The sequence below is a fragment of the Garra rufa genome, chromosome 3, assembly GCF_049309525.1.
Source record: "Garra rufa chromosome 3, GarRuf1.0, whole genome shotgun sequence".
NCBI lineage: Eukaryota > Metazoa > Chordata > Actinopteri > Cypriniformes > Cyprinidae > Garra > Garra rufa.
In genome coordinates, this window is record NC_133363.1 from 58,869,900 (window position 1) to 58,897,102 (window position 27,203).

At 29.4% G+C, this 27,203-nt stretch overlaps 1 protein-coding gene across 1 annotated transcript; it reads left to right on the top strand.

Moving 5' to 3' along the window:
- The first annotated feature begins 367 nt into the window (after positions 1–367).
- LOC141331682 (elongation factor-like GTPase 1) lies at positions 368–27,203 on the top strand. Its single transcript, XM_073836719.1, is given in 12 exon segments — positions 368–486; positions 607–674; positions 2,988–3,072; positions 3,158–3,291; positions 5,295–5,432; positions 7,152–7,369; positions 9,454–9,577; positions 18,209–18,288; positions 19,298–19,434; positions 24,596–24,658; positions 24,661–24,717; positions 27,097–27,203. Coding segments are annotated over 12 exon segments (1,302 nt in total). The 5' UTR covers positions 368–395.

Below are 27,203 nucleotides of genomic sequence, written 5' to 3' on the forward strand. Positions count from 1 at the left end.
ACAGCGGACAGGTTAACTGTTCAGGACAAACAAGTTACTCATGAACAACTATCACTAAACAAAAAAACACAGCTGTGGATCATTCAGGAAACAACACAGCATTAAAAATCAAGTGTATGTAAACTTTTAAACAGGGTCATTTTTATAAATTCAACTATTATTTTCTCTTGTGGACTATTTGTAAACATCTTTTATGTGAAATATCGTATTCAGGTCAGTATTAAATAAAAAATAACATGCATTTTGTATGATCCCTCTTATTTTGCTAAAATAATTAACATTTTGCAGATTCTGCAAGTTGTATGTAAACGTTTGACCTCAACTGTATGTGTTTGCACTAATAATGAAGTGATCTTCTCCTTTTGTGCTTCATCTTCATGGTTTAGAAAGTCAAAATGGGTCACACAAGTTTGGAGAAGATAATTGCACTTCAGAAGAAATCATCACAAATCAGGAATCTGTGTATTCTTGCTCATGTAGATCATGGTGAGTTTAAAGGACTTTTATATGTGTCAGGTTTTTTGTCTTTATTAAATGTTCATTGTCTTCCACAATATTTTAGTTAAAACTTGAAACTAAGTGTTTGTTAATATGTGTTTTCCATAGGGAAGACAACATTAGCAGACTGCTTGGTGGCAAGTAATGGTATTATATCCAGTCGTTTAGCAGGAAAGGTAAGTTGACCTACAGAGAATTGATCAGTAATTAGCCTACTTTAGCTTATTATTAGCATATGTCTGCACAATTACTAATGCTTTTCCCAACATATTTTGTGTTTTAATGACAAATACAGAAAAAAGCTAACAATTTTACAATGTACACTTCCAGTCAAATTTAGTTTTTCCAGTAAAATAAAGATGTTTTTAAAAAAAGTCTCTTCTACTCACCAAGCCTGCATTTATTTGGTCCAAAATACAGCAAAAGCAGTAATAGTGTGAAATATTATTACTATTTAAAATAAATGCTTTCTATTTGAATAGATTTTAAAATGTAATTTATTCCTGTGATCAAAGTCTTCAGTGTCACATGATCCTTCAGAAACCATTCTAAAATGCTGATTTGCTGTTCAATTTTTTTTTTTTTTGTTATTATGATTATTATTATCAATATTTAAAACAGTTGGGAATTTGTTTAGGATTCTTTGATGAATAGAAAGATCCAAAGATCAGCATTCATCTAAAATATTTTTTTTTGTAACATTATACCATTCAAAAGCTTGCAGTCAGTATATATTTTTCTTTTCCGGAAAATAAATTATAGAAATTAATACTTTTATTTAGGATGCTTTAAATTGATCAGAAGTGAGGATAAAGACATTTATAATGTTATTATAATGTGACTTCTATTTCAGATAAATGCTGTTCTTCTGAACTTTGTAATCATCAACGAACCCTGAAAAAAATCTACTTGGCTATTTTCAACATTATAATAATAAAATAAAATAATAAAATAATTTTTTTGAGCAGCAAATCAGAATATTAGAATGATTTCTGAAGGATCATGTGACTTGAGTAATGATGCTAAAATTCAGCTTTTAAATCACAGGAATAAATTAAAATTTAAAATATTTTTAAATAGAAAACAGTTAATTTAAATAGTAAAAATATTTCACAATTTTACTGTTTTTGCTGTACTTTGGAACAAATAAATGCAGGCTTGGTGAGCAGAAGAGACTTCTTTAAAAAAAAACATTAAAAATCTTATTGTTCAGAACTTCACAAAATCTTCACTGGTCAAAACTTTTGACTGGTAGTGTATCTTTAACTACATATTGTCATCGGTATTGTTATTGTTAAATAAAACTATTAATAATCTAATTTGTTAATTGAAATAAAGCTTACAAACAATAAAATATACATATTAGATTAGAAGTCTAAACTTTCCAAATTTAAACAAAAATAAATAAATAAAAGGTTGAAATAAAAGAAATAAATGTTTAAGTTGAAGTATTCACTTTAACTAAAATAAAAAATATATATTAATGCTAAATAGAAATATGTGACCCTGGACCACAAAACCAGTCATAAGTGTAAATTTGTCGAAATTGAGATTCTTACGTCATCTGAAAGCTGAGTAAATAAGCTTTCCATTGATATATTGTTTGTTAGGACAATGTTTGTCAGAGATACAACTATTTGAAAACCTGGAATCTGAGGGTGGAAAAAAATATAAATATTGAGAAAATCGCCTTAAAAGTTGTCCAAATGTAGTTCTTAGCAATGCATAATACTAATCAAAAATCAAGTTTTTATATATTTATGGTAGAAAATTTACATAATATCTTCATGGAATATGATCTTTACTTAATATGCTAATGATTTTTGGCATAAAAGAAAAATTGATCATTTTGACCCATACAATGTATTTTTGGCTATTGCTACAAATATACCCGTGCTACTTAAGACTGGTTTTGTGGTCCAGGGTCACATATTAAAAAGCACAGAACAAAATGACTAAAACCCAAATGAAAATTAAGTCTGAAAATAGAAAAATTATTAAAATAAAATTAACTAGTTAAAAGTTAATTGAAAATAGTAGCAGACTTTGTAATATTATGTAAGAAAAACTAAAATAGCACTTATTGTTATATAAAGACACAGGCTTCAATAACTTCACAAGTTTGCATTTTAAACTAATTTCAAGTCACCCATCATAACCCTGCAGTTCACTGAGTGAGTGAGTCATCTAACTCAGACCGATGAGCTATTCAGACTGGTTTGTAAACCAGTTTGTCTCATTAAAACGAATCATTTGTTTGTCAAAAAACATAGTCTTAACTCTGTCCCTTCCTGACTCTAACCCTAACCATTAACAACCCATAAATTCCTAAGGAAATAACTGGATTGCTTAATTTAAAAACAATGTAAAAATGCCTTCATTCAAAATACAATATCACTTTCCCCTTTTTGTTTTGATGTGAAATAAGACTCAGAAATGTCCTTTCTGTCAGTGTGATCTGAAATGCTGTTTTCTGTCTGTTCCTGCAGCTGAGATATCTGGACAGCAGGGAGGATGAGCAGATCAGAGGAATCACTATGAAGTCCAGCGCTATTTCATTACTTTATACAACAGGTGATGGTCATTGCAGTCTGTAGCTTTACTGATTCAGCACTATGTACTGCTGTAACTCAGAGTTACTGCGTCATTGTCATTGCAGGAGGAAACGAGTACCTCATTAATCTGATCGACTCTCCCGGTCATGTGGACTTCTCCTCTGAGGTGTCCACTGCTGTCAGACTGTGTGATGGGGCCATTGTTGTTGTCGATGCTGTCGAGGGAGTGTGTCCACAGGTATCGTCTTCATAAGCAATGTTTACTGTATTAGTTTTGTGTTTCAAAATATGAATGCGTAGAAAATGACACACTTTAAAAATTGCAGTAACTTCTAAGCACTTTTTATTTGGTCATTACAGTTTCTAAACTATGTTTTTGGTTTTAATTTAATGTTGAAATTAGAGGTGGGACGAATTTTTTCAGAAATATCACGATTTACGATTTTATCACAAGTCTTTGTAATGTTGGTTTTACGATTTTGCAAGTTGCCTAAGCAGAACTAATTTCCCTATTTTAAAACCAAAGCCTTACAAGGTTACAAATGATAAAATAAAAAGAGTGGCAGATATTTAGGCCAAAGTGGGCGAACATAAAAATATTTGTTATTTGTTTTTAAAAATAAGAACAAAGATAGGCTACATGTTACAAATACACATAATATACAAATAAAACAAACAATGCTTTAATTTTCAGGCACAGTAAGTGTATTTATCAGTAGCATTCAAGAAATTGAATTAACAAATATGTGACCCTGGACCACAAAACCAGTCTTAAGTCGCTGGGGTATATTTGTAGCAATAGCCAAAAATACATTGTATGGGTCAAAATTATTGATTTTTCTTTTATGTCAAAAATCATTAGGAAATTAAGTAAAGATCATGTTACATTAAGATTTTTTGTAAAATTCCTACTGTAAACCTATCAAAATGTAAATTTTGAATAGTAATATGCATTGTTAAGAACTTAATTTGGACAACTTTAAAGGTGATTTTCTCAGTATTTTGATTTTTTTGCACCCTTATATTCCAGATTTTCAAATAGTTGTATCTCGGCCAAATATTGCCCTATCCTAACAAACTATACATCAATAGAAAGCTTATTTATTGAGCTTTCATATGATGTATACATCTCAGTTTTGTAAAATTTAACCTTATGACTGGTTTTGTGGTCCAGGGTCACATATAACAATAAAACACAATATACACTCAATACATAAATCATACATTGACTCTTATTAAAGCAACTGTGTTAAAGTTCTTCACTTAAGAGCAGTGAGTGGTTTTTCTTTGTGTTTTGTTTTATTAGCCTACCATCACCCAAAGATGACAATTCTGTCATCATTTACTCACTCTCAAGTTTTTTTTTTCTTTTTAAGCATAAAACATGTTGACCATAAAACTTATTTTGAACATTGTGGGTAACCACACAGTTGCTGGTCCCCAGTTACTTCCATAGTATTTATTTATTTTTTACAATATCAAAGTGCTACTGTTATCCACATTCTTCAAAATATATATATATATTTTTTGTGTTGAGCACAAGAAAACAATTAATAGAGGTTTGGGATGACATGTGAGTGGGTAAATATGGGGTGAACTGTCCCTTTAATAACAATCGGCAGCATGTTTAGTTCTGTCGCTTTAAGAGCTGCACGCATCTAATGTCTACAGGCGCACATCCGTTTTTCTCTCAACTGTTTACTTAAATTTTAGACATAACCAACTGCGTTTATATGTCACCCTTGCGTGTTTTTGACAGTATTAGCGAATCGGATGCAAAAGATAGCTTTGTCCAGTAATCAGACGCTGTTTGACAGGCTTTTAGCGCACGCGCTTCACATACTACGTTATTTATCCAAAAGCAGATCGTGGAGACATTTTAATCATCCACGATCAAAAATCGTCATATCGCACATCCCTAGTTAAATGGGTGTATCTTTATCATTCAGTAGCAAAAACAATATTAGAGTTGGTAAGTTTGATTAATGTCCTTAGTTTGCATTTCAAAACACTAATTCCGGATTTGTTTTATGACTCAGTGTTCACCCGACATCAGATATTTACTAAAGGCGTCATTAATCACAATGCTTTAGATGAAGTAAAAATATATTAGACTTTATTAGATTTTGTTTTATTTCTTGCATTAAACTTTTTGAAATGACTTTGTCAGCTATGCTTGTGCATTTGAAATGATGGATTAGTTCTTAAACGTGTACAACATTTCTTTCTTTTTTACTTTAGACACAAGTTGTTCTACGACAAGCTTGGCTGGAGAATATCCGTCCTGTTCTTGTCATCAACAAAATCGACCGGCTGATTGTGGAGCTGAAACTCACTTCACAGGAGGCGTACACTCATCTGCAGAAAATACTAGAGAAGGTGAGTCAGAGCTCCAAAAAACAAACTATTACAAATAGGGATTTTGAAATGCATTGTCTGTAAAAGTGGATTATTTTGTTTTATTATTTTTTTATTATTGTTTTATTATTATTATTTTTTTTTTATTATTTATTTATATTAATTTTAATTTTAATTTTTTAATTTAATTTTATTTTATTCCTGCAGAAAATACTAGAGCAGGTGAGTCAGAGCTCCAAAAAACAGCTAAGGCTCTGAAACAAACTATTACAAATAGGGATTTTGAAATGCATTGTGTGTAAAAGTGGATTATTTTGTTTTATTTTAATTTTTTTAATTATTTATTTATATTAATTTTAATTTTACTTTTTTTTATTATTTTATTTTATTTTATTCCTGCAGAAAATACTAGAGCAGGTGAGTCAGAGCTTCAAAACATGGCTAAAGCTCTGGAACAACCTATTATGAATATGAATTTTGAAAGGCATTGTGTGTGAAAGAGGGGTTATTTTATTATTTTATTTTTTTACAGTATAATAAATTTATGCTGTATAAAATGTATAAATGTAGAAAATGTTTATATATTTTATTCTTGTTTCATTCTAGATTTTTAACATAAATATTGATAAGTGCTGAATAAGGGTCAGTGAGATTTTTTTTTTTTAATAAATTGAAAATATTATTATGCAAAGACAGATTAGATTGGTCAAAAGTGACAGTAAAGATGTTTATAATGTTACAAAAATATAAATATGCAGTTTTTTTTATTTTATATTTATCCTGAAAAAAATTTGTGGTATCCGATTTCCACAAAAATATTGTTTTCAACACATTTATAATAAGAGTTTTCTATTCCTTGAGCAGCATATTAGAATGATTTCGTAAGAATGAAAATTCTTCTTTGCTATTACAGAAGTAAATTACATTTTAAAATATTATCAATTTAAATACTTTATAATATTGGTAACACTTTACAGTAAGGTTCCATTTGTTAACATTAGTTAACTACATTAGTTGAACTAACAATGACAAAACTTATAAAAGCATTTATTGATCTCAGGTAATATTCATTTTTAACATTTACTAATGCATTATTAAAATCTGTTAATGTTAATTAATGGTCATAAACTACAATGAGTTGTAGTTTTATTAATGTTACCAAATTAATACTGTAACAAATGTATCTCTTATTGTTAGTTAATGTATTAACTAAGATGACCTAATGAACATTATTGTAAAGTGTTAACATGATATTTAATAAATAACAGTTAATACATATAATACTTTTAAATTGTAATAATATTTCACATTATTGCAACATTTAAATAAATGCAGCCTTGGTGGACATAAAAGGGTTCTTTTAAAAACATTAAAAATCTGCAATTTGCAAGTGCTTTTTGACCGAGGAGGATGTTTTGAGGTATGCAAGTTAAACTTTGTTTTAATAGTCCAGAGATCATTTTAAAAAATATTGTGTAATTTTAACTGGAGTATTTTTGAGTTTGCTTGGTTTTTATTTTGCGTTTATGTAACTTTTGTATTATTCCAACTCAGTTTTTCCCATTAAGATAGCCTTAGATGCTGACATGGCTATTTAAAAAAAAAAAAAAAAAAAAAAAAAAAAAAAAAAAACACTATTACTAGCAGTCCGGAGATCAAGGAAATTTTGATAATTTTCGTAATGTGACCTTTTGAAGATGAAATTCTAAATTTAAATGTTCATTTCTGCCTTGTCTATAGGTAAATGCAGTTACCGGCGCATTATTCACCTCTAAAGTCCTGGAGGAGCGGGCAGAAAAAGATGCAGAAGCTCAGAGCAGCTGTACAGAGAACGGCAGTGTAGATCAGGTGTATGACTGGAGCGCAGGTTTAGAAGAAACCGATGACTCTGACCTCTACTTCTGCCCTGACCGTGGAAATGTAGTGTTTGCCAGCGCTATAGACGGCTGGGGCTTCAGGTACATCTTATACTTTCTCAAACTGAGGACTCTTTCACATTTTGTTTTTAATTAACTTGTCAGAATATTTTATTAAAAGCAGTTGACATGGTTGGCTTTCACCTTTTACATCCTGCCAGTGGTTGTAGTACATACAGTGGCTCACAAGATGGCAATACTATACTAGATTTCAACATTAGGACTCCCCGCCCTTATAACGTATTGCACATTTTTGTGGTGTTACATAACGCTGGTTTTAGATACTTGAAATAAGGGCTAAAGTAGAGTACTAATACAACTGGTGTAGGTGGATATTTCTAAAACCTGACCAAACCGAACAGAGCAGTTCTCTGGTGAGCATGAGGATGTTTTTCCGGCACTAAATCACATTACTTTCAACATGTTTTATACTGTAAAAGCACTCCAAACTCAAGTACCTTTTTGCAGTTTTAAAGGAGTAGGTCACCCAAAAAGTTGGACATCGTTTACTCACCCTTATGTCATTCCAAATCCTTTAGTGAAACACAAAATGTATGAGCTGCTCTTTTCCATACAAAAAGTGTAATGTGACACAGTGCTAAAGTACTAAAGTGCTCCATACGTCTTTTCAGTTTCTTTTAAGATGAATTCTCATTGAGAATATGTTAGCATATGGCCTAGAAATGCTTATTTCAGTCCATTACCGTAAAGAGGCCTTGTTTTGAGATTTCTAGACGTCATTAAATTGTGCTCAACTGATGCAAATGTGACACATCAATCTCTCAAGGACAAAACACAAGAGTCTGGGTGTGCTTTTTATGTGGACTAGAAAAAAGTGGCCTAGTTAGAAGTCAAACGTGGACATCTAAACCAATTTGGTTAAAGTGATTAAAATGATTTAGTGGAAGTATGAACTTAAGCTGTATGTTTAAGTTCAGTAAAGACAAATAATTATTTAAAACGATCACATTTTGGAAAGGTGATTTAAGATTTTACATGCACTGTAGACTACTGTAAATTGCATTCATAGTATTTTCCTTTCCATTTATTGATGTCAACGTGCGTTTATACTGTATATATGTATGTGCGTATTTCTATCTATGTATTTTTATTATTTTTTCTGTTATTTTTAAAATATATAGAAGGGTTAACCAAAAAAGGTTTTTTGGGTTATTAATAAAAAAAAAAAATAAAAAAAATACAGTTGAAGTAAAAATTTACATACACCTTGCCTTGTTCATGAGTCCCTTTTTGTCCTGCTGTTCTTCAGAAAAATCCTTTAGGTCCCACAAATTCTTTGGTTTTTCAACATTTTTGTGTTTTTGAACCCTTTCCAACAATGACTGTATGATTTTGAGATCCATATTTTCACACTGAGGACAACATCTTTATTCTGTTCAAAAGTTTTCACCCCCAGCCCTTAATGCATTGTGTTTCCTGTTAAAGCATCAGTGAGTGTTTGAACCTTCTGTAACAGTTGCATATGAGTCAGGACAAACAAGGGACTCATGCACAACTATCACTTAAAAATAAATAAATAAATAAATAATTATGTGGATTATTCAGATAACAACACAGTATGAAGAATCAAGTGCATGTAAACTTTTAAACAGGGTCCTTTTTATAAATTCAAATATTTTCTCTTGTGGACTATATGTAAATGTCATTTCTGTGAAATATCTTATTTAGGTCAGTACTAAATAAAAAATAACATGCATTTTGTATGATCCCTCTTATTTAGCTAAATTAATTAACATTTTGCAGATTCTGCAAGGTGTGTGAACTGTATATCAGTTGGATGAGCAACGTGTCTTCATGCACATGCACCACTGCTCCACGGCTCTGACAGAAATATGTTTTTGAAGCTGAATGCAAATGATATCTGACTGAATATGACTAAGTGAAAACAGTGTGATGTTTAACATTGCAGCTGTGAATATTCTGTTAAATTTAGTTGCTTGTTAATTATGGAGCGATCTTACAGCTGTCATAGATTAGAGACGTTGCTGAAATCACAGACCTCTTTGAACTACATTCTTACAAATTAATGGGATGTAATTAAATGAATAACACATGACAAGTGCAAATAGTGATGTTGAGCTGTCTTTTCTCTTATTCTCTGACAGCATTCGTCAGTTTGCTGAGATGTACAGTCAGAAAATGGGCATTCGCTCTGCGGTTCTGCTGAAGACCCTGTGGGGCGATTTCTACCTCAATGCCAAAGCCAAAAAAATCATGAAAGGAGCTCAGGTACTATCTTAGACTTTTTAAACATGGCTTATATACCATGGCCATCATTATGCCATGGTTCCACCACACTAATTTTTGTAAAGGTTTTCAATAGGGTCAACTATCTTCTGTAGCTTCTGAAGGGTAGTACAAAATGGAAAAAAAGCATGATATTTAGGCAAAATAAGAAAAATGTTCACATCCTTTTTCTCTTCAAAAGTTTATACCCCTGGTTCTTAATGCACCGTGTTTCCTTTTGAAGCATCAGTGAGCGTTTGAACCTTCTGTAACCCTTGTCATGCTGTTTTTCACCCCAAAAATAATTTTTTGTATGTTATTCAGGGTTTATGCAGGTTTTAAAAACTCTTACTTTGCCATTCCTCAAATTAAGGCCTTAAAATGGTCTTAAAGGAACACTCCACTTTTTTTGGAAATAGGCTCATTCTCCAACTCCCCCCGAGTTAATAAGTTGAGTTTTACTGTTTTGAAATCCATTCAGCCGTTCTGCTGTTCTGGCGATATCACTTTTAGCATAGCTTAGCATAGATCATTGAATCCTATTAGACCAGTAGCATCGCGTTCAAAAATGTCCAACGAGTTTCCATATTTGTTGTATTTAAAACTTGACTCTTCTGTAGTTATATCGTGTACTAAGACCGGTGGAAGTTCCTTGACTATTACGCTGGAATGGGAGTGTAGTTCCTAATCTTATCAGCCTAGAAAATTGAAGCTTTGCATTTCCACCGGTCTTAGTACACGATATAACTACAGAAGAGTCAAGTTTTAAATAGGACAAATATGGAAACTCGTTGGTCATTTTTGAACGTGATGCTATTGGTCTAATAGGACTCAATGATCTATGCTAAGCTATGCTAAAAGTGATATCGCCAGAACAGGAGAACGGCTGAATGGATTTCAAAACGGTAAAACTCAACTTATTAACTCTGGGGGGAGTTGGAGAATGCGCCTATTTCCAAAAAAAAGTGGAGTGTTCCTTTAAATTAGAGCAGAATTTCTTAAATTCGTAAAATTATGGCATTAAATGTTGCATGCGCTGCGAAGAATATATATCTTCATCAGTATTGTTTGCCTCATTTTGTGGTTCAAATATCTAAACATTCCTTAATCAAGATATATTTACTAGAGTTTCAAAATTAAGGAATTAAACAAAATAAAGCATGTTTGCACTTAACAAACTTTTCTTAACACTTACTTTTCTGTTTAGGAGCACTTGTGAAAATTGACAGTGAAAATTTTGGGAGCACCTTCTAATCAATAATCAAAAAATCGAATCAAAAATTAGCCTTCCCATTACGAGGTGATATTTGACTCCTTAAAGTGATTTACAGGGTAATTTAGTTTTTACATTTGCAGTGGCATTTTTCTTTAATAAAAGTATGTCAATTTTTAAAAAATTATGTTTTATTAGCTTTTTAAAATTTCTATTTGAAACAACAGAATAAGAACAAGTAGAATAAGTTAACAATCAAATGAAATCAGTATTAATAAAATTAATTTGTACAACAGAGGTGGCACAGAAGAACACAAAAGTGGCTTGTAGGTGTATTTTCAGATGTTTAATGAGGCTCAGAGGTGGCATGCGTGCAATCAAATTCATAAATTCATGTTGAGATTAATGTTTTAAATATAAAATTTTGAATATAGGGATATTAAATGATTTAAATAACTGAAAAGATACTTTAAAAATGAAACTAAATCTGTCACTGATTTAATTACTGAATCATTTATTCATTTGATTCGTTCGAACGGCTGATTCATTCAGGAATAAAGCGAGCGACTGTCTTTATGAATTGGATATTGAATCATTGACTTACTAGATTCTTTTAAAACGCACTTTCATTCGTGAACGAAACTCTGCTGTGTTTGAATGGAGATGCTCAGCGGCTCAGTTGTGACTTGTTTCAAACTATTTTTGATGACAAAATAGAGCAAAATCGGGCAATAGTGTTATAGTCAGACAATGTAAGTCACTTAATAATAACTTGTTTATTTAACTGTTTTATTAAATCAATATCTCATTTACAAACTCCCTTAAAAATCATTAAAAGCTGAGCCCTTCGGCAGATTTGTTGTTGTTGTTGTTTTAATCATAAACTCGCTTCAATTTTACAAAAAACAATCTCTTCCGTTATCTTGCTTCTCAGTGTATCTTGATTTAAGAATCTTGCACTGGAAAAAAAGACAAAATATTGAGAAAGAACATCATGTTTCTGAAGTGCTATCTGAAAGTACAGTAAGAATGATTCCCATATTCAAGTTGAGACATTAATTGAGATCTGTCGGAAGTTGTATAACTGTTGCTTTTACTGATTGTGTCATTGTCTGCTCCCTAGACATTTCTTTAATTCACTTTCGTAAAACCATGAAAGCTTTGAAAAGGTATTAAATGCTGAAAGAGCTGCAACTTTCAATAGAAGTGTTTGTCACATTACATTCTCGGTTCGACAATCTTTGGAAATGTCGAAGCAGCCGCATCTCTCTGCTGTTCCCCTTTGAGAGACTGACAGGAAGTGGGCTGACAGGAGTGATGTGACAGCAGACCCTCCATTAGATGCTCCGGGTTTGTAGTGCCATTTAGGGCATTCAAATATGCTGTAGTTATGCTAATGGACGTCAGTTCCCTCACTGAAACCTCACCTTAATAACTAGAGAGCACGTATACAGACACACACATTAGTCTGGAACATCCTCTCCCTTCCCATGAACAAATGATCCGAACAAAGCAGACCTGGATACAGGGTCAATAACGTGACTCTCATATTTTGTATTTGGATCTATTATTATAAAACAGATAGTGATTTGACTCTACACTTCTATGATGGACTTTTTTATATATCTGAATTAAAATGCATTAATAAAATGCTGGTAAAAGCACTTTGCTGTTCAAGATTTTGAGGTCAGTAAGATTTTTTTTTTTTTATTCTTTTGAAAAAAGTCTCCTATGCTTCTCAAAGCTGCATTTATTTTATAAACAAATACAGTAAAACAGTATTATTGAGAAATATTAAATTATACAGATATTGATCTGACTACACTATGATGGACTTTTCCCCCCCTTAATATCTCTGAATTAAAATGCATTAATAAAATGCTGGAAAAAGCTAAATTTTGAGGTCATTAGGATATTTTAAATATTTTGAAAAAAGTATTTTATGCTAATTAAAGCTGCATTTTTTTTTTTTTTTAAGTAAAGTAAAACAGTATTATTGTGAAATATTAAATGATACATACCGTGATTTGACTACACTTCTATGGTGGACTTTTTTGTATATATATCCCTAAATTAAAACGCATTAATAAAATGCTGGAAAAGCACATTGCTGTTCAAAATTTTGAGGTCAGTAAGATTTTTAAAATTATTTTAAGAAAAGTCTTATGCTCATCAAAGCTGCATTTATTTTATAAAAAAGTACAGTAAAACACTATTATTGTGAAATATTAAATTATACAGACAGTGATCTGACTACACTTCTATGGTGGAATTTTTTATTTTTTATATATCTAAATTAAAATGCATTAATAAAATGCTGGAAAAAGCACATTGCTGTTCAAAATTTTGAGGTCAGTAAGAGTTTTTTTTATTAATTCTTTTGAAAAAAGTCTCTTATGCTCATTAAAGCTGTATTTATTTTATAAAACAAATACAGTAAAGCAGTATTATTATGAAATATTAAATTATACAGACATTGATCTGACTACACTTCTATGATGGACTTTTTTTAATCTCTCTGAATTAAAATGCATTAATAAAATGCTGGAAAAAGCACTTTGCTGTTCAAGATTTTGAGGTCAGTAAGAATTTTTTTTAATTCTTTTGAAAAAAGTCTCCTATGCTCCTCAAAGCTGCATTTATTTTATAAACAAATACAGTAAAACAGTATTATTGTGAAATATTAAATTATACAGATATTGATCTGACTACACTATGATGGACTTTTTTCCCCCTTAATATCTCTGAATTAAAATGCATTAATAAAATGCTGGAAAAAGCACATTGCTGTTCAAGATTTTGAGGTCAGTAAGATTTTTTTTTTTTAAATTCTTTTGAAAAAAGTCTCTTATGCGTCTCAAAGATGCATTTATTTTATAAACAAATACAGTAAAACAGTATTATTGTGAAATATTAAATTATACAGATATTGATCTGACTACACTATGATGGACTTTTTTCCCCCTTAATATCTCTGAATTAAAATGCATTAATAAAATGCTGGAAAAAGCACATTGCTGTTCAAGATTTTGAGGTCAGTAAGATTTTTTTTTTTTAATTCTTTTGAAAAAAGTCTCCTATGCGTCTCAAAGCTGCATTTATTTTATAAACAAATACAGTAAAACAGTATAATTGAGAAATATTAAATTATACAGATATTGATCTGACTACACTATGATGGACTTTTTTCCCCCTTAATATCTCTGAATTAAAATGCATTAATAAAATGCTGGAAAAGGCAAAATTTTGAGGTCAGTAGGATATTTTAAATATTTTGAAAAAAGTATTTTATGCTAATTAAAGCTGCATTTATTTTTTTTTAAAAGTAAAGTAAAACAGTATTATTGTGAAATATTAAATGATACATACCGTGATTTGACTACACTTCTATGGTGGACTTTTTTTGTATATATATCCCTAAATTAAAACGCATTAATAAAATGCTGGAAAAAGCACATTGCTGTTCAAAATTTTGAGGTCAGTAAGAGTTTTAAAATTATTTTAAGAAAAGTCTTATGCTCATCAAAGCTGCATTTATTTTATAAAAAAGTACAGTAAAACACTATTATTGTGAAATATTAAATTATACAGACAGTGATCTGACTACACTTCTATGGTGGAATTTTTTATTTTTTATATATCTAAATTAAAATGCATTAATAAAATGCTGGAAAAAGCACATTGCTGTTCAAAATTTTGAGGTCAGTAAGAGTTTTTTTTATTAATTCTTTTGAAAAAAGTCTCTTATGCTCATTAAAGCTGTATTTATTTTATAAAACAAATACAGTAAAGCAGTATTATTATGAAATATTAAATTATACAGACATTGATCTGACTACACTTCTATGATGGACTTTTTTAATCTCTCTGAATTAAAATGCATTAATAAAATGCTGGAAAAAGCACATTGCTGTTCAAGATTTTGAGGTCAGTAAGATTTTTTTTTTTTATTCTTTTGAAAAAAGTCTCCTATGCTTCTCAAAGCTGCATTTATTTTATAAACAAATACAGTAAAACAGTATTATTGAAAAATATTAAATTATACAGATATTGATCTGACTACACTATGATGGACTTTTTTCCCCCCTTAATATCTCCGAATTAAAATGCATTAATAAAATGCTGGAAAAAGCTAAATTTTGAGGTCAGTAGGATATTTTAAATATTTAGAAAAAAGTATTTTATGCTAATTAAAGCTGCATTTATTTATTTTTAAAAAGTAAAGTAAAACAGTATTATTGTGAAATATTAAATGATACATACCGTGATTTGACTACACTTCTATGGTGGACTTTTTTTGTATATATATCCCTAAATTAAAACGCATTAATAAAATGCTGGAAAAAGCATATTGCTGTTCAAAATTTTGAGGTCAGTAAGAGTATTATGCTCATTAAAGCTGTATTTATTTTATAAAACAAATACAGTAAAGCAGTATTATTATGAAATATTAAATTATACAGACATTGATCTGACTACACTTCTATGATGGACTTTTTTTTAATCTCTCTGAATTAAAATGCATTAATAAAATGCTGGAAAAAGCACATTGCTGTTCAAAATTTTGAGGTCAGTAAGATTTTTTTAAATTATCTTAAGAAAAGTCTTATGCTCATCAAAGCTGCATTTATTTTATAAAAAAGTACAGTAAAACACTATTATTGCGAAATATTAAATTATACAGACATTGATCTGACTACACTTCTATGATGGACTTTTTTTTTTAATCTCTCTGAATTAAAATGCATTTATAAAATGCTGGAAAAAGCACATTGCTGTTTAAAATTTTGAAGTCAGTAAGATTTTTTTTTTTTTTTTTTTTTTACAATTCTTTTGAAAAAAGTCTCTAATGGTCCTTAAAGCTGCATTTATTTGATTAAAATTATATAGTAAAACAATATTATTGTGAAATATTAAATTACACAGACAGTGATCTGACTACACTTATATGATGGACTTTTTTTAATATCTCTGAATTGAAATGCTGGAAAAAGCACATTGCTGTTCAAAATGTTGAGGTCAGTAGAATACTTTAAATCTTTTGAAAAAAGTCTCTTACGCTCATCTAAGCTGCATTTATTTTATAAAAAAATAAAGTAAATCAGTATTATTGTGAAATATTAAATTATACAGACAGTGATCTATCTACTTTTCTATGATGGACTTTTTAATATCTTTGAATTAAAATGCATTAATAAAATGCTGGAAAAAGCACATTGCTGTTAAAATTTTTGAGGTCAGTAAGATATTAAATTTTTTGAAAAAAAGTCTCTTATGCTCATCAAAGCTGCATTTATTTTATAAAAAATACAGTAAAACAGTATTAATGTGAAATATTAAATTATACATTTGACTGCAGTTTTATGATTGATATATATACAAGTGTCAATGCCACTTACTTGAAATATTTTTTTTTTACATTTTAACTGTCTTTTTTGTTACTTTTGATCAATTATATGCATCCTTGCTAAATAAAACTATTAATTGCTTATGTTATTTCTTTTAATTTCTTAAAAAATATGTAGATTTTTTTTTTTTTAATAATAATAATTTTTTTTTATAATTTTTTCTTATTTTATTTTAGGAAATTAAATGTTTTTACATTTTGAAAACCAATCATTGACTTGAATAGAATGTTCACCATTCAACATTGTGATCTTTTGTGCCTTTTATTTGCATATTTGTGATTTGGCTTTTTCTTGCATCTGTTTATCATTGATAACCATGTCTGTACTGTAAGGACTGTTAATTCTCAAACAAATCAGCTCTGACACAGCATTACGCAAAACCAAAGCATGAAACCCAAACCAAAAATTAATAACACTATTTGGGATATAAATAAGGTGGCTGTTTGACAGATGAATCTTGTTTTAATTTATTGATCCTCTTTCTTGGACATTTCTGAGCAGTGACCACATTTAAAGCATGTGTTTTAAACTCCGTTTGAAAAGATTTAGCAAAAATGTACACTGCCGTTAAAAAGTTTGGTATCAGTAAAACTTGTAATGTTTTTTTTTTTTTAAGAAGTTAAAAATAAATGCTCATCAAGGCTACATTTATTTGATCAAAAATACAGAAAAAACTGCAATATTGCAATATTATTTCAATATTAAATAATGCTTTTTATTTTAATATACTTTAAAATATAATTTATTCCTGTGATGCAAAGCTGAATTCTCATCAGCTGTTACTCTAATCTTAAGCGTCTGATTTGAAACAGTTATGCTGCCAAATATTTTTTTGGAACCTATGATTTTTTTTTTTTTTTCAGGATTCTTTGATGAATAACAACTTAAAAAGAACAGCGTTTACTCAAAATATAAGTATTTTCTAACAATGTAAATCTATGCTATCACTTTTTATTAATTTAACACATTCTTGGTGAATAAAAGTTAATTTCTTTCAAAAAAAAATATATTTTTTAATTACTTTTGAACAGTAGTGTATACAGTTAGAAAACCTTTTTTTTTTTAATGTTAAATAAATGCTGTTCTTTTTAACCTTTTATTAATCAAGGAATCCTGAAAAAAGTATCACAGGTTCCAAAAAAATATTAGGCAGCACAACTGTTTTTAACACTGATAATACATATTAGAATGATTTCTGAAGGATCATGTGACACTGAAGATTGCAGTAATGATGCTGAAAATGCAGATTTGATCACAGGAATAAATTACACTTCAAAATATATTCACATAGAAAACAGTTATTTAAAATTGAAATAATATTTCACAATATAATTATTTTTCTGTATTTTTGATTAAATAAAAGCAGCCTTGATGAGCATAAGAAATTACTTTAAAAACCATTAAAAATCTTACTGATCCCAAACTTTTGAGTGGCAGTTTATATCCTGAAGTTCACTTGTCATTGTCGCATAAACAATAAGAGGATATTGTGTGCGTTGGTTAATAAGAACACTCTTATTGAAGTTGTTTACAGAAATGCAGGACAAGGATCTGATCTGAATAATGAATCCTTTAAAGATCTATGCCTCAGTCAGCAGTTATCAAATAATTTGGCTCGCCAGCCGTACAACACTCGAAAGAAATGTCTTTATCCTAGACTGATCAATCACTGCCATTATTCCACTCTGGCAGACAGATCTTATTCAAAGAGAGTTGGTTATGCAGGGCGATGTGACCTCCAGACGACAGCATTGATATGCAGGACTGACAAGGACTGAGTCAAGCCTAACTTAAGTCTTTTAAACTCATTTGAGCTCATATGTTAGTGAAGAGTTTGACCCTGTTCACTTACATCAGAGATTTTTTTTTATTATGCTCCAAATCTTAAAAGCAGCTAATGAGTCCTTACAGTCCCTGGTTCGCTTAGTTTGTGCATTTGTGTGTTGTGTATTCTTTTTTTCTATATACTGTCCTAACAGACTTCATGCTCATTATAACTCTTTGTCTTCACAGTCCAAAGGAAAGAAACCTCTGTTTGTGCAGCTTGTCCTGGATAATATCTGGAGTATGTATGACGCCGTGGTCACTAGAAGGTAACTTCCTATATATTTGACTGTACAAATGAGAAATTTACATCAATATATGATTTACCTTTCTATGCTGAAATTGAATGTGCTGCAAAAAAAAAAAAAAAAAAAAAGTTATTTATTATAAACACCTTTTTGTATGTTTTTTTTTGTATGGCGTTTGGTGTTATTTATAGATTAATTAAATCTGTTAAATATAGTTTTTATTAATTGTAATGTAGCTAAAATAAAAAATTAAAGATTAAAAAATGTAAAATTAATCTCAAATAAAATGTTTAAGTTAAAATACTAAGATTACTAAACCTGAAATAAAAATAAATGAAAGCTAATGAAATGTAGCACTGTAACACAATTACTACAACTACTACAACTAATATTACTTTCTTGGCGAGTAACAGAAATAAGTTACTAAAGTGCAAAATTCCTAAAAATACTATAATACAAAAAACGGAAATTTGCAAAAAAAAAAAAAAAAAGCATTACAGTGTTATGAATTTCAGTGTTATTTTTAACTAAATCAATTAAAAATAGTTTCTGCTAACTGAAATGTAGCTGAAATAAAAAAGAATTAAAGAATAATTAAAAAATTTAACTCAAAATGCTTGAAAAAAAAAAATAATCAAAAAGTAAACCTAAAGCTAAATTTACATTTTACTTCAACTTAAAATTTCTAGTGCAAATTTGAAGTGCAAAGTTCAGTTTAAAGTGCAGAATTACTAAAAATACTAAAATACAAAAAATACAATTTGTAGAATTATAATTTAAATACAAATAAAGTAAAGATAAAAAACAAAAACATAAATAAAATGATACAACTAATAAAAATGACAAAAGCACGTAGCAAAATTAAAACGTGGTGTACTTGGAGTCATGAAATAAAACTGCACTGATTCTGAATGCATAATTGTGGTCCATAATTCATCAATGCATTCGATGCATTTTTTTCCTTTAAAAATGAAATTCCCTTTAAATGTATATTTCCTCTGTCTTTTACACTGTGTTTACACCTTTCCAGGGACAAAGAAAAGGTGGAGAAGATGGTGACCTCTCTGGGGTTAAAGGTCATGTCTCGCGACCTGAGACACTCAGACCCTAGAGTGCTCCTCAGTGCCATCTGTAGCCAATGGATTCCTGTGTCTCAAGCCGTGCTCTGTATCCTTTACCACATAAACGCTAGCCTTCAAAAGATTTTTTACAACTTTTTTTTTGAAGATCTCTTATGCTCACCAAACCTGCATTTATTTGATTACACATGCAGCAAAATCAGTAACATTGTGAAATAATTTAACAACTATTTCTACATTTAATTTGAAATTTTAATTTTTTACAATTTTTTTTTTACTGGAAAATTTGTATTTCCAGCATCGTTACTCCAGTCTTCAATGTCACATGATCCTGATTTGTGGCTCAAGAAATATTTTTTGTTATTATCAATTTTGAAAACAGTTGTGCTGCTTAATAATTTTGCAGACGTTTTACACTACCAGTCAAAAGTTTTGGAACAGTAAGATTTTTTATGTTTTTTTTTTTTCTAAAGAAGTCTGTTTTGCTCATCAAGCCTGCATCTATTTCAGTGGTTCTCAACTCCAGTCCTCTGGGCCCACTGCTCTGCACATTTTGTATGTTAAATGAGGGAGATATACAAAATGTGCAGAGCAGTGGGCCCAGAGGACTGGAGTTGAAAACCACTGATCTATTTGATCCAAAATACAGCAAAAAATGTTGGAATATTTTTACTATTTAAAATATAATTTCTATTTGAATATGTTTAAAAATGTAATTTATTTCTGTGATTTCCAAACTGAATTTTTAGCGTTATTACTCCAGTCACATGATCCTCCAGAAATCAATCTAATATCTGATTTGCTGGCTAAAAAATAATCCTAAATTCATTTGCATAGTAAACTGTAGAGGTCAACTGATTATCGTCCTGACCGATTATCCGCGCCAATATTAAGCATTTTTATGGTTATCAGTATTAGTCATTTTCGAAACCGATTTAAAAGCATGTTTAACTTAAATCCTTGCTATTGTAAATTTTGACATTAATTTTCATTTTTACACCAAACATACACAGACATCAAATTTTGATATCAGTAAGATTGTAATGTTTTTTAAAGAAGTCTCTTCTGCTCATCTAGGCTGCATTATTTAATCAAAAATACAGAAAAAACTGTAATATTGCAAAATGTTATTACAATATATTTTTTTTTATATGAATATACTTTAAAATATAATTTATTCCTGTGATGCAAAGATGAATTTTCATCAGCTGTTACTCCAGTTTTAAGTGTTACATGATCCTTCAGAAATCTTTCTAATATACTGATTTAGTACTTTTATTATCAATGTTAGAAACATATTAGAAATTTTTTTTCAGGATTCTTTGATGAATAACAAGTTTAAAAGAACAGCATTTATTCAAAATATTAATTCTAACAGTGTAAATCTATGCTATCACTTTTTATTAATTTAACACATCCTTGGTGATTAAAAATATTAATTTCTTTCAAAAAAAAAAAGAAAGAATAAAAATGTACTGACCACAAACTTTTGAACACTAGTGCATATTGTTAGAGAACCTTTCTATTTTAAATAAATGCTGTTCTTTTTAACTTTTTATTGATCAAAGAATCCTAAAAAAAATATTAATATTAAACAGCATAACATTGATATTTAGGCAGCACAACTGTTTTTAACATTGATAATAAATCGGCATATTAGAATGATTTCTGAAGGATCATGTGACACTGAAGGCTGGAATAATGATGCTGAAAATGTAGCTTTGTATCACAGGAATAAATTACATTTTAAAATGCATTCACATAGAAAACAGTTATTTTAAATTGAAATAATATTTCACTATATTACATTTTTTTTCTGTAGTTTTGATTAAATAAATGCAGCCTTGATGAGCATAAGAAATTACTTTAAAAACCATTAAAAATCTTACTGATCCCAAACTTTTGAGCAGCATTGTATATATGTGACCCTGGAGCACAAAACCAGTCTTAAGTCGCTGGGGTATATTTGTAGCAATAGCCAAAAATACATTGCATGGGTCAAAATTATTGATTTTTCTTTTATGTCAAAAATCATTAGGAAATTAAGTAAAGATCATGTTCCATGAAGATTTTTTGTAAAATTCCTACTGTAAACCTATCAAAATGTAATTTTTGATTAGTAATATGCATTGCTAAGAACTTAATTTTGACAACTTTAAAGGTGATTTTCTCAGTATTTTGATTTTTTGCACCCTTAGATTTCAGATTTTCAAATAGATGTATCTCGGCCAAATATTGTCCTATCCTAACAAACCATACATCAATAGAAAGTTTATTTATCGAGCTTTCATATGATGTATATATCTCAGTTTTGTAAAATTTAACCTTATGACTGGTTTTGTGGTCCAGGGTCACATATCGGTTCAAAACACTGGTTATCGGTCTACTTGATCTGTAATAATTGCTATCGGCATCTGCCGTGAAATAAACATATCGATCGACCCTTAGTGAACTGTAACTGCAGTCTCTGATAAACTAGGAAATAAAGGAGACAAATACAGTAGATGAGAAACAGATTAAAGATATCAGCCCTATAAATAATGTAAACTTTATCAGCATTTTTTGTAGACAAGCCAGTTCTGGCATTGTTTCTCTCAGGCAGGCGTAACTTGTAATTTGAGTCACATAATTATATTAAGTAGCCGTTCTTTGTAGTAGGATCAACTTTTAAATCCTCCTAGATACAATGTTTGAGTAAAACAAAGCAGAAGGGAAGACATTTTGCATATAAAGATTAATTTAACCTCTTGATCCTGTGTCCTAAAGTCTGAATTTCACAGTATAGATTCTAGAAACGTACAACACAGTCCTCAGATAATTATATACAACCTCCTGTGACGTTAGCCCCATCAGCACTAGGCATTTGACTGGTGTTGTCCACCTCCTCAGCCGTCAGCCGTCCTGCCGTGATCTCACCAGCTGTACGGGGAGGAAACGCACAACCGGCCGTTATTAGACTCCGATATGATTGACGCAGACCCGCCTCGCAATTACTGCTGTGACAGGTGCTTGGAGTGACACGCCACTGCGGTTAGCGGTTTTGGTAAAATGTCAGTTGTTCCCCTAAACATGTAATTGACTGATTCTCAAAATACTTCACAAATGCACAATTTTGGCCCACTTGGCAGGTGCTTTATGTTTGCGTGTTGTTTTTTTATGAATAGAAAGTAGTTGGAACTTTTCACAGTCGGGTGAACCATTAGTTTTAAGGCATTACAGGCACAAACCTGTGCTTTTTAGTAGTGAGAACTGCTAGATATATTAGAGAAACTAACTTTTTTTTGTCTCACCTCACAAGTCTTGATCTTCTTGACTTCTGACATTATTGTGTTCGTCTAATGTTCCACTGTTACCAAAGTTATTGTAAGAAAAAAAAAAATTGAATCTAAGGAATATAATACTTTTCTTAGTTTTATAATAATAAGTACAGTACCATATTTTTTTTTATTTAACTTAGTTTTATTTTATTTTTTGTATTAATATTAAAATGTATTAAATAAGTACAGTGCGATTCAAAAGTTTGGGATTAGTATGACTTATTCATTTAATTTAATTTTAATGTCATTTTTATAATTTTTTCAAAATTAATATTAAAATGTATTTAGTACAGTACCATTTAAAAGTTTGGGATCAGTATGACTTTATTTTATTTTATTTTAATTTAATTTAATTTAGTGTAATTTAATTTAATTTATTTTAATTAATTTTTTTTATTATTTTTTGTATTAATATCAAAATGTTTTAAGTACAATACCATTTAAAAGTTTGGGATCAGTATGACTTATTTTTATTTTATTTTATTTTAATTTAGTTTAGTGTAATTTAATTTAATTTAGTGTAATTTAATTTAATTTATTTTAATTTATTTTTTAATTATTTTTTGTATTAATATCAAAATGTTTTAAGTACAATACCATTCAGAGGTGTGGGATGAGTATGACTTATTTATATTATATTTTATTTTATGTATTAATGTTAACATGAATTAAATAAGTACAGTACCATTCAAAAGTTTGAGATCAGTATTACTTATTTAATGTAATTTTATTATTTAATTTGTATTTTATTGTATTTTTTGGCAAATTACTGATTATTTGATAGAAATTATAATATTCCTTTAAATAAATAAGTATAATAATAAATTGTCAAATGATATTTATTTAAATAATACATTTTTCTTATTTTAATTTCTTGTAATTAATTTAATTATAAATATTTTATTTTATTTTTTGTATTAATATTAAAATGTATTAAGTACAGTACCATTCAGAAGTTTGGGATCAGTATGACTTACTGTTATTTTATTTTATTTTATTTTAATTTTATGTATTATTGTTTAAATGTATTAAATAAGTACAGTACCATTCAAAAGTTTGAGATCAGAAATACTTATTTTATTATTTTATTTTTGGCAAATTACTGCTCAACAGAGGTTATAATATTCCTTAAAACAAATAAAATAATATTATAATAAATTGTCGAATACTGTTTATTTTAATAACAAATTTTACTTATTTTAAGTTCTGGTAATTAATTATTAATTAATCATAAATATTTTTTTTAATTGTTATTATATGTTGTATTAATCAGTATGACTATTTTATTTTATTTTATTATGTATTCGTGTTAAAATGTGTTAAATAATTACAGTACCATTCAAAAGTTTGAGATCAGTATTACTTTTTATTTTATTTTATTTTATTTTTTGGCATAGTACTGCTCAATTAAGGTTATGATATTCCGTAAAATAAATTGTAAGTATAATAATACATTGTAAAATATTATTTATTTTAATACCAAATTGTATTTATTTTATATATATATATATATATATATATATATATATATATATATATATATATATATATATATATATATATATATTTGTCTAACAATATATATTAGAAATATATATTGTTTTAACAAATTATAATATTAGAATGATTTCTAAAGGATCACGTGACATTTTATATATAAAATAAATACACCAAAAAACATTATTTTATTATTTTACTTTATTACTATGAATATTTACTTTATTTATTTATTTTTTGTGCAGATTTGCTAACAGCCCCATACAAATGATTTTAAAACCTGTAAAAGCATACATTTTTTACATTTACATCCTGAGGTTGACAAGCAATGTTTTTTGAAGATAAGAACTTTTTTCATGATTACATGATTGGCCTTTTTTGTACCCTGTTTGTGGAAAATGCCAGTGGAGTGTGTTTTCTTTAACTGTTACTCAGCAATGGTGTGTGAAAAGCTGCCCAGCCCAGCTGAGATCTCGGCTGAGAGAGTGGAAAAGCTGATGAGCGTGGAGTGCGCAGGTTCGACTCTCTGCCCGAGAAAACGCAGGAGCTAAAAAAGGGTGAGTGCGTGTTAACGGCTGCAGCAGCAGAGAACCTGTAAGCAGAGGATGTGATTCACACAGTGTTTCCTGCTGTCAGTCTCTATCTGTGAATACACCGTTTTGAAAACTCACACTCGTATTACACGCATGTGCTATTTTCACATGAAAACGGTGCCCTCAGATCCTTTCTAGCACTTTCTGCCCACTGGAAGCTTTCGAGGGCTACAGCACCTGTCCGTCAGTGCTCTTTGAACTGTATTTGGATTGAATAGCTCCACATTTTAGTGTGGCTTTTTTAAAGCTGTACACTGAAAAAAAAAATGGTGTGGGATTTAGTTTTAAAATTATTTTTACTTAGAAGTTGCTAGTAAATTTGACCAATAATTACAAAGAAATGGCAAGCAACACATTGAATTATTAAACACAGATTTTGCAGTAGAAATTTTAAAATTGTATTTATTGTAAAACATACTAACCCAGAAATTAAAAAGCATGACAAAAACATGACAAAAATATTTGAAGAATTATGGTTTAATGGTATAACAGAATATTTTTATTTGCATATCTGGACATTTATATACAGATTACAGATTTACTATTAAAAACATTGGTTATCAAATCTATTTATAAAACTATGAATTTAGTTCACCTTTTAAAATTAAATTAAAATGTAAGATTTTATTTTGTTTTTTGAAAGTGGTTGTTAAGAGGTTGTGATATTCCTTAAATAATAAGTAAAATAATAAATTGTAAAGTAAATAAGAAATTGTATTTTTTATTCTATTTTTAATTCTTTTTTTGTCTATTATACTGTGCAATATAAATGTATTTCTGTCAGAATTCTTCAAGTTAGATAAAGTCATATTTTGGCAGGTAATAGTGAAGAGTTTCTGTGTGTTTAAATAAATCTTTAATTTATTTTATTTTGATTTATTTATTTTTTTAATTGTATTTTATTTTTATTTTTATTTTTTTTTTTGCAAAGTGCTGCACAACAGAATAAAGGTTGTGATATTCCTTAAAATAAATAATAAATATAATAATAAATTGTAAAATAAATAATTGATTTTTTTTTTTTTTGCAGGCTATGGTGAAGACCTATGAGTTTCTGTGTGTATTTTAATCATTTTTAATTTAATTTAATTTATTTTATTTTATTTTTTTATTTTTTTTCAGCAAAGTGCTGTGCAACAGAGGTTGTGATATTCCTTAAAATAAATAAAACAGATAATAATAAATTGTAAAATAAATTATAAATTGTATTTCTTATTATTTAATTTAATTTTCTTTTTTTTTTTTTAGCAAAGTGCTGCGCAACAGAGGTTCAAATCAAATCAAATCAAATCAAAATTTATTTGTTAAGCACCTTAAAAAACACAACGTGTACCAAAGTGCTGTACAACTCTATAAACATAATAAAAAGCACAGATATAGATGATAATAATATAGAAACACAGATAAAAACACTGTAGAATAAATACAAAAATCGACAGAATAAAAATATAGGAAAGCAGATAGAAGTAGATCAAAACTAAACGCATCTAATTCGAATCAATAGTCCTTATTCAGCCGTAAAAGCCTTAGGACGGATTTTAAACATGCTAACAGAGGTAGACAGTCTGACAGATGCTGGTAATGCATTCCACAACTTTGGAGCAGCCACGGAGAAGGCACGATCTCCTTTGGTTTTTAGACGTGACCGAGGAATTTCAAGGAGCAGCTGGTCTTGAGATCTTAAAGATCTCTTTGGATAATGAAAATGTATAAGTTCAGAAATATATTTTGGTGCCAGTCCATGTAAGGCCTTAAAAGTATACAAAAGCACCTTATATTTTATTCTGCAGTGAACAGGTAGCCAGTGTAGAGAGGCCAGTATAGGGGATATATGATTCTAAAATTCTGATCTGAAAAGCTATAAATGAAACATCAAGAACTTTTTTAATCTGCTGAAATTGGGTTCTTGATACGCAGGTTCTTTGTGAAATCTAAAGTGCTAAAGCACACTGAAGAACCTGTGGTTGATTAAACAAGTTTTGTGGTAAAAGTTGCCGGGGGGCATCTGTTTCTCCAGCTTTCACACAATCCCGACAAGAGTTTGTGTAATAGCAGGATGCTTTTAATTTCATGTGGCCTCAGGCTGAAGTTTCTTTGAGCTCGTGCGTTAAAAGAGAAGCGCTCCTCAATACTGGCTTAGGGTTTGCAATATCACGCTTTAAAGGCATTTCTGATGGCGCTTAGGTGTGAAATTTGTTTGATTTCGTATTCATATGAAGAAGACCACACCGTGTCCCATCCGCATTGTGTTCAAAGTCCGAATTGTACAATTACATTGGTGTTGCTGGCATTAAATAAGACTTCCTCTTTAATCTGTTTGCTCTGTGTGTTTGTCCCCTGTAGCATTTCTAGATTGTTCGGCTGATGAGACAGCGCCGGTAATCGTCTTTGTGTCAAAGATGTTTGCGGTGGACTCCAAAACTCTGCCACGAAACAAACAGAGGTATTGA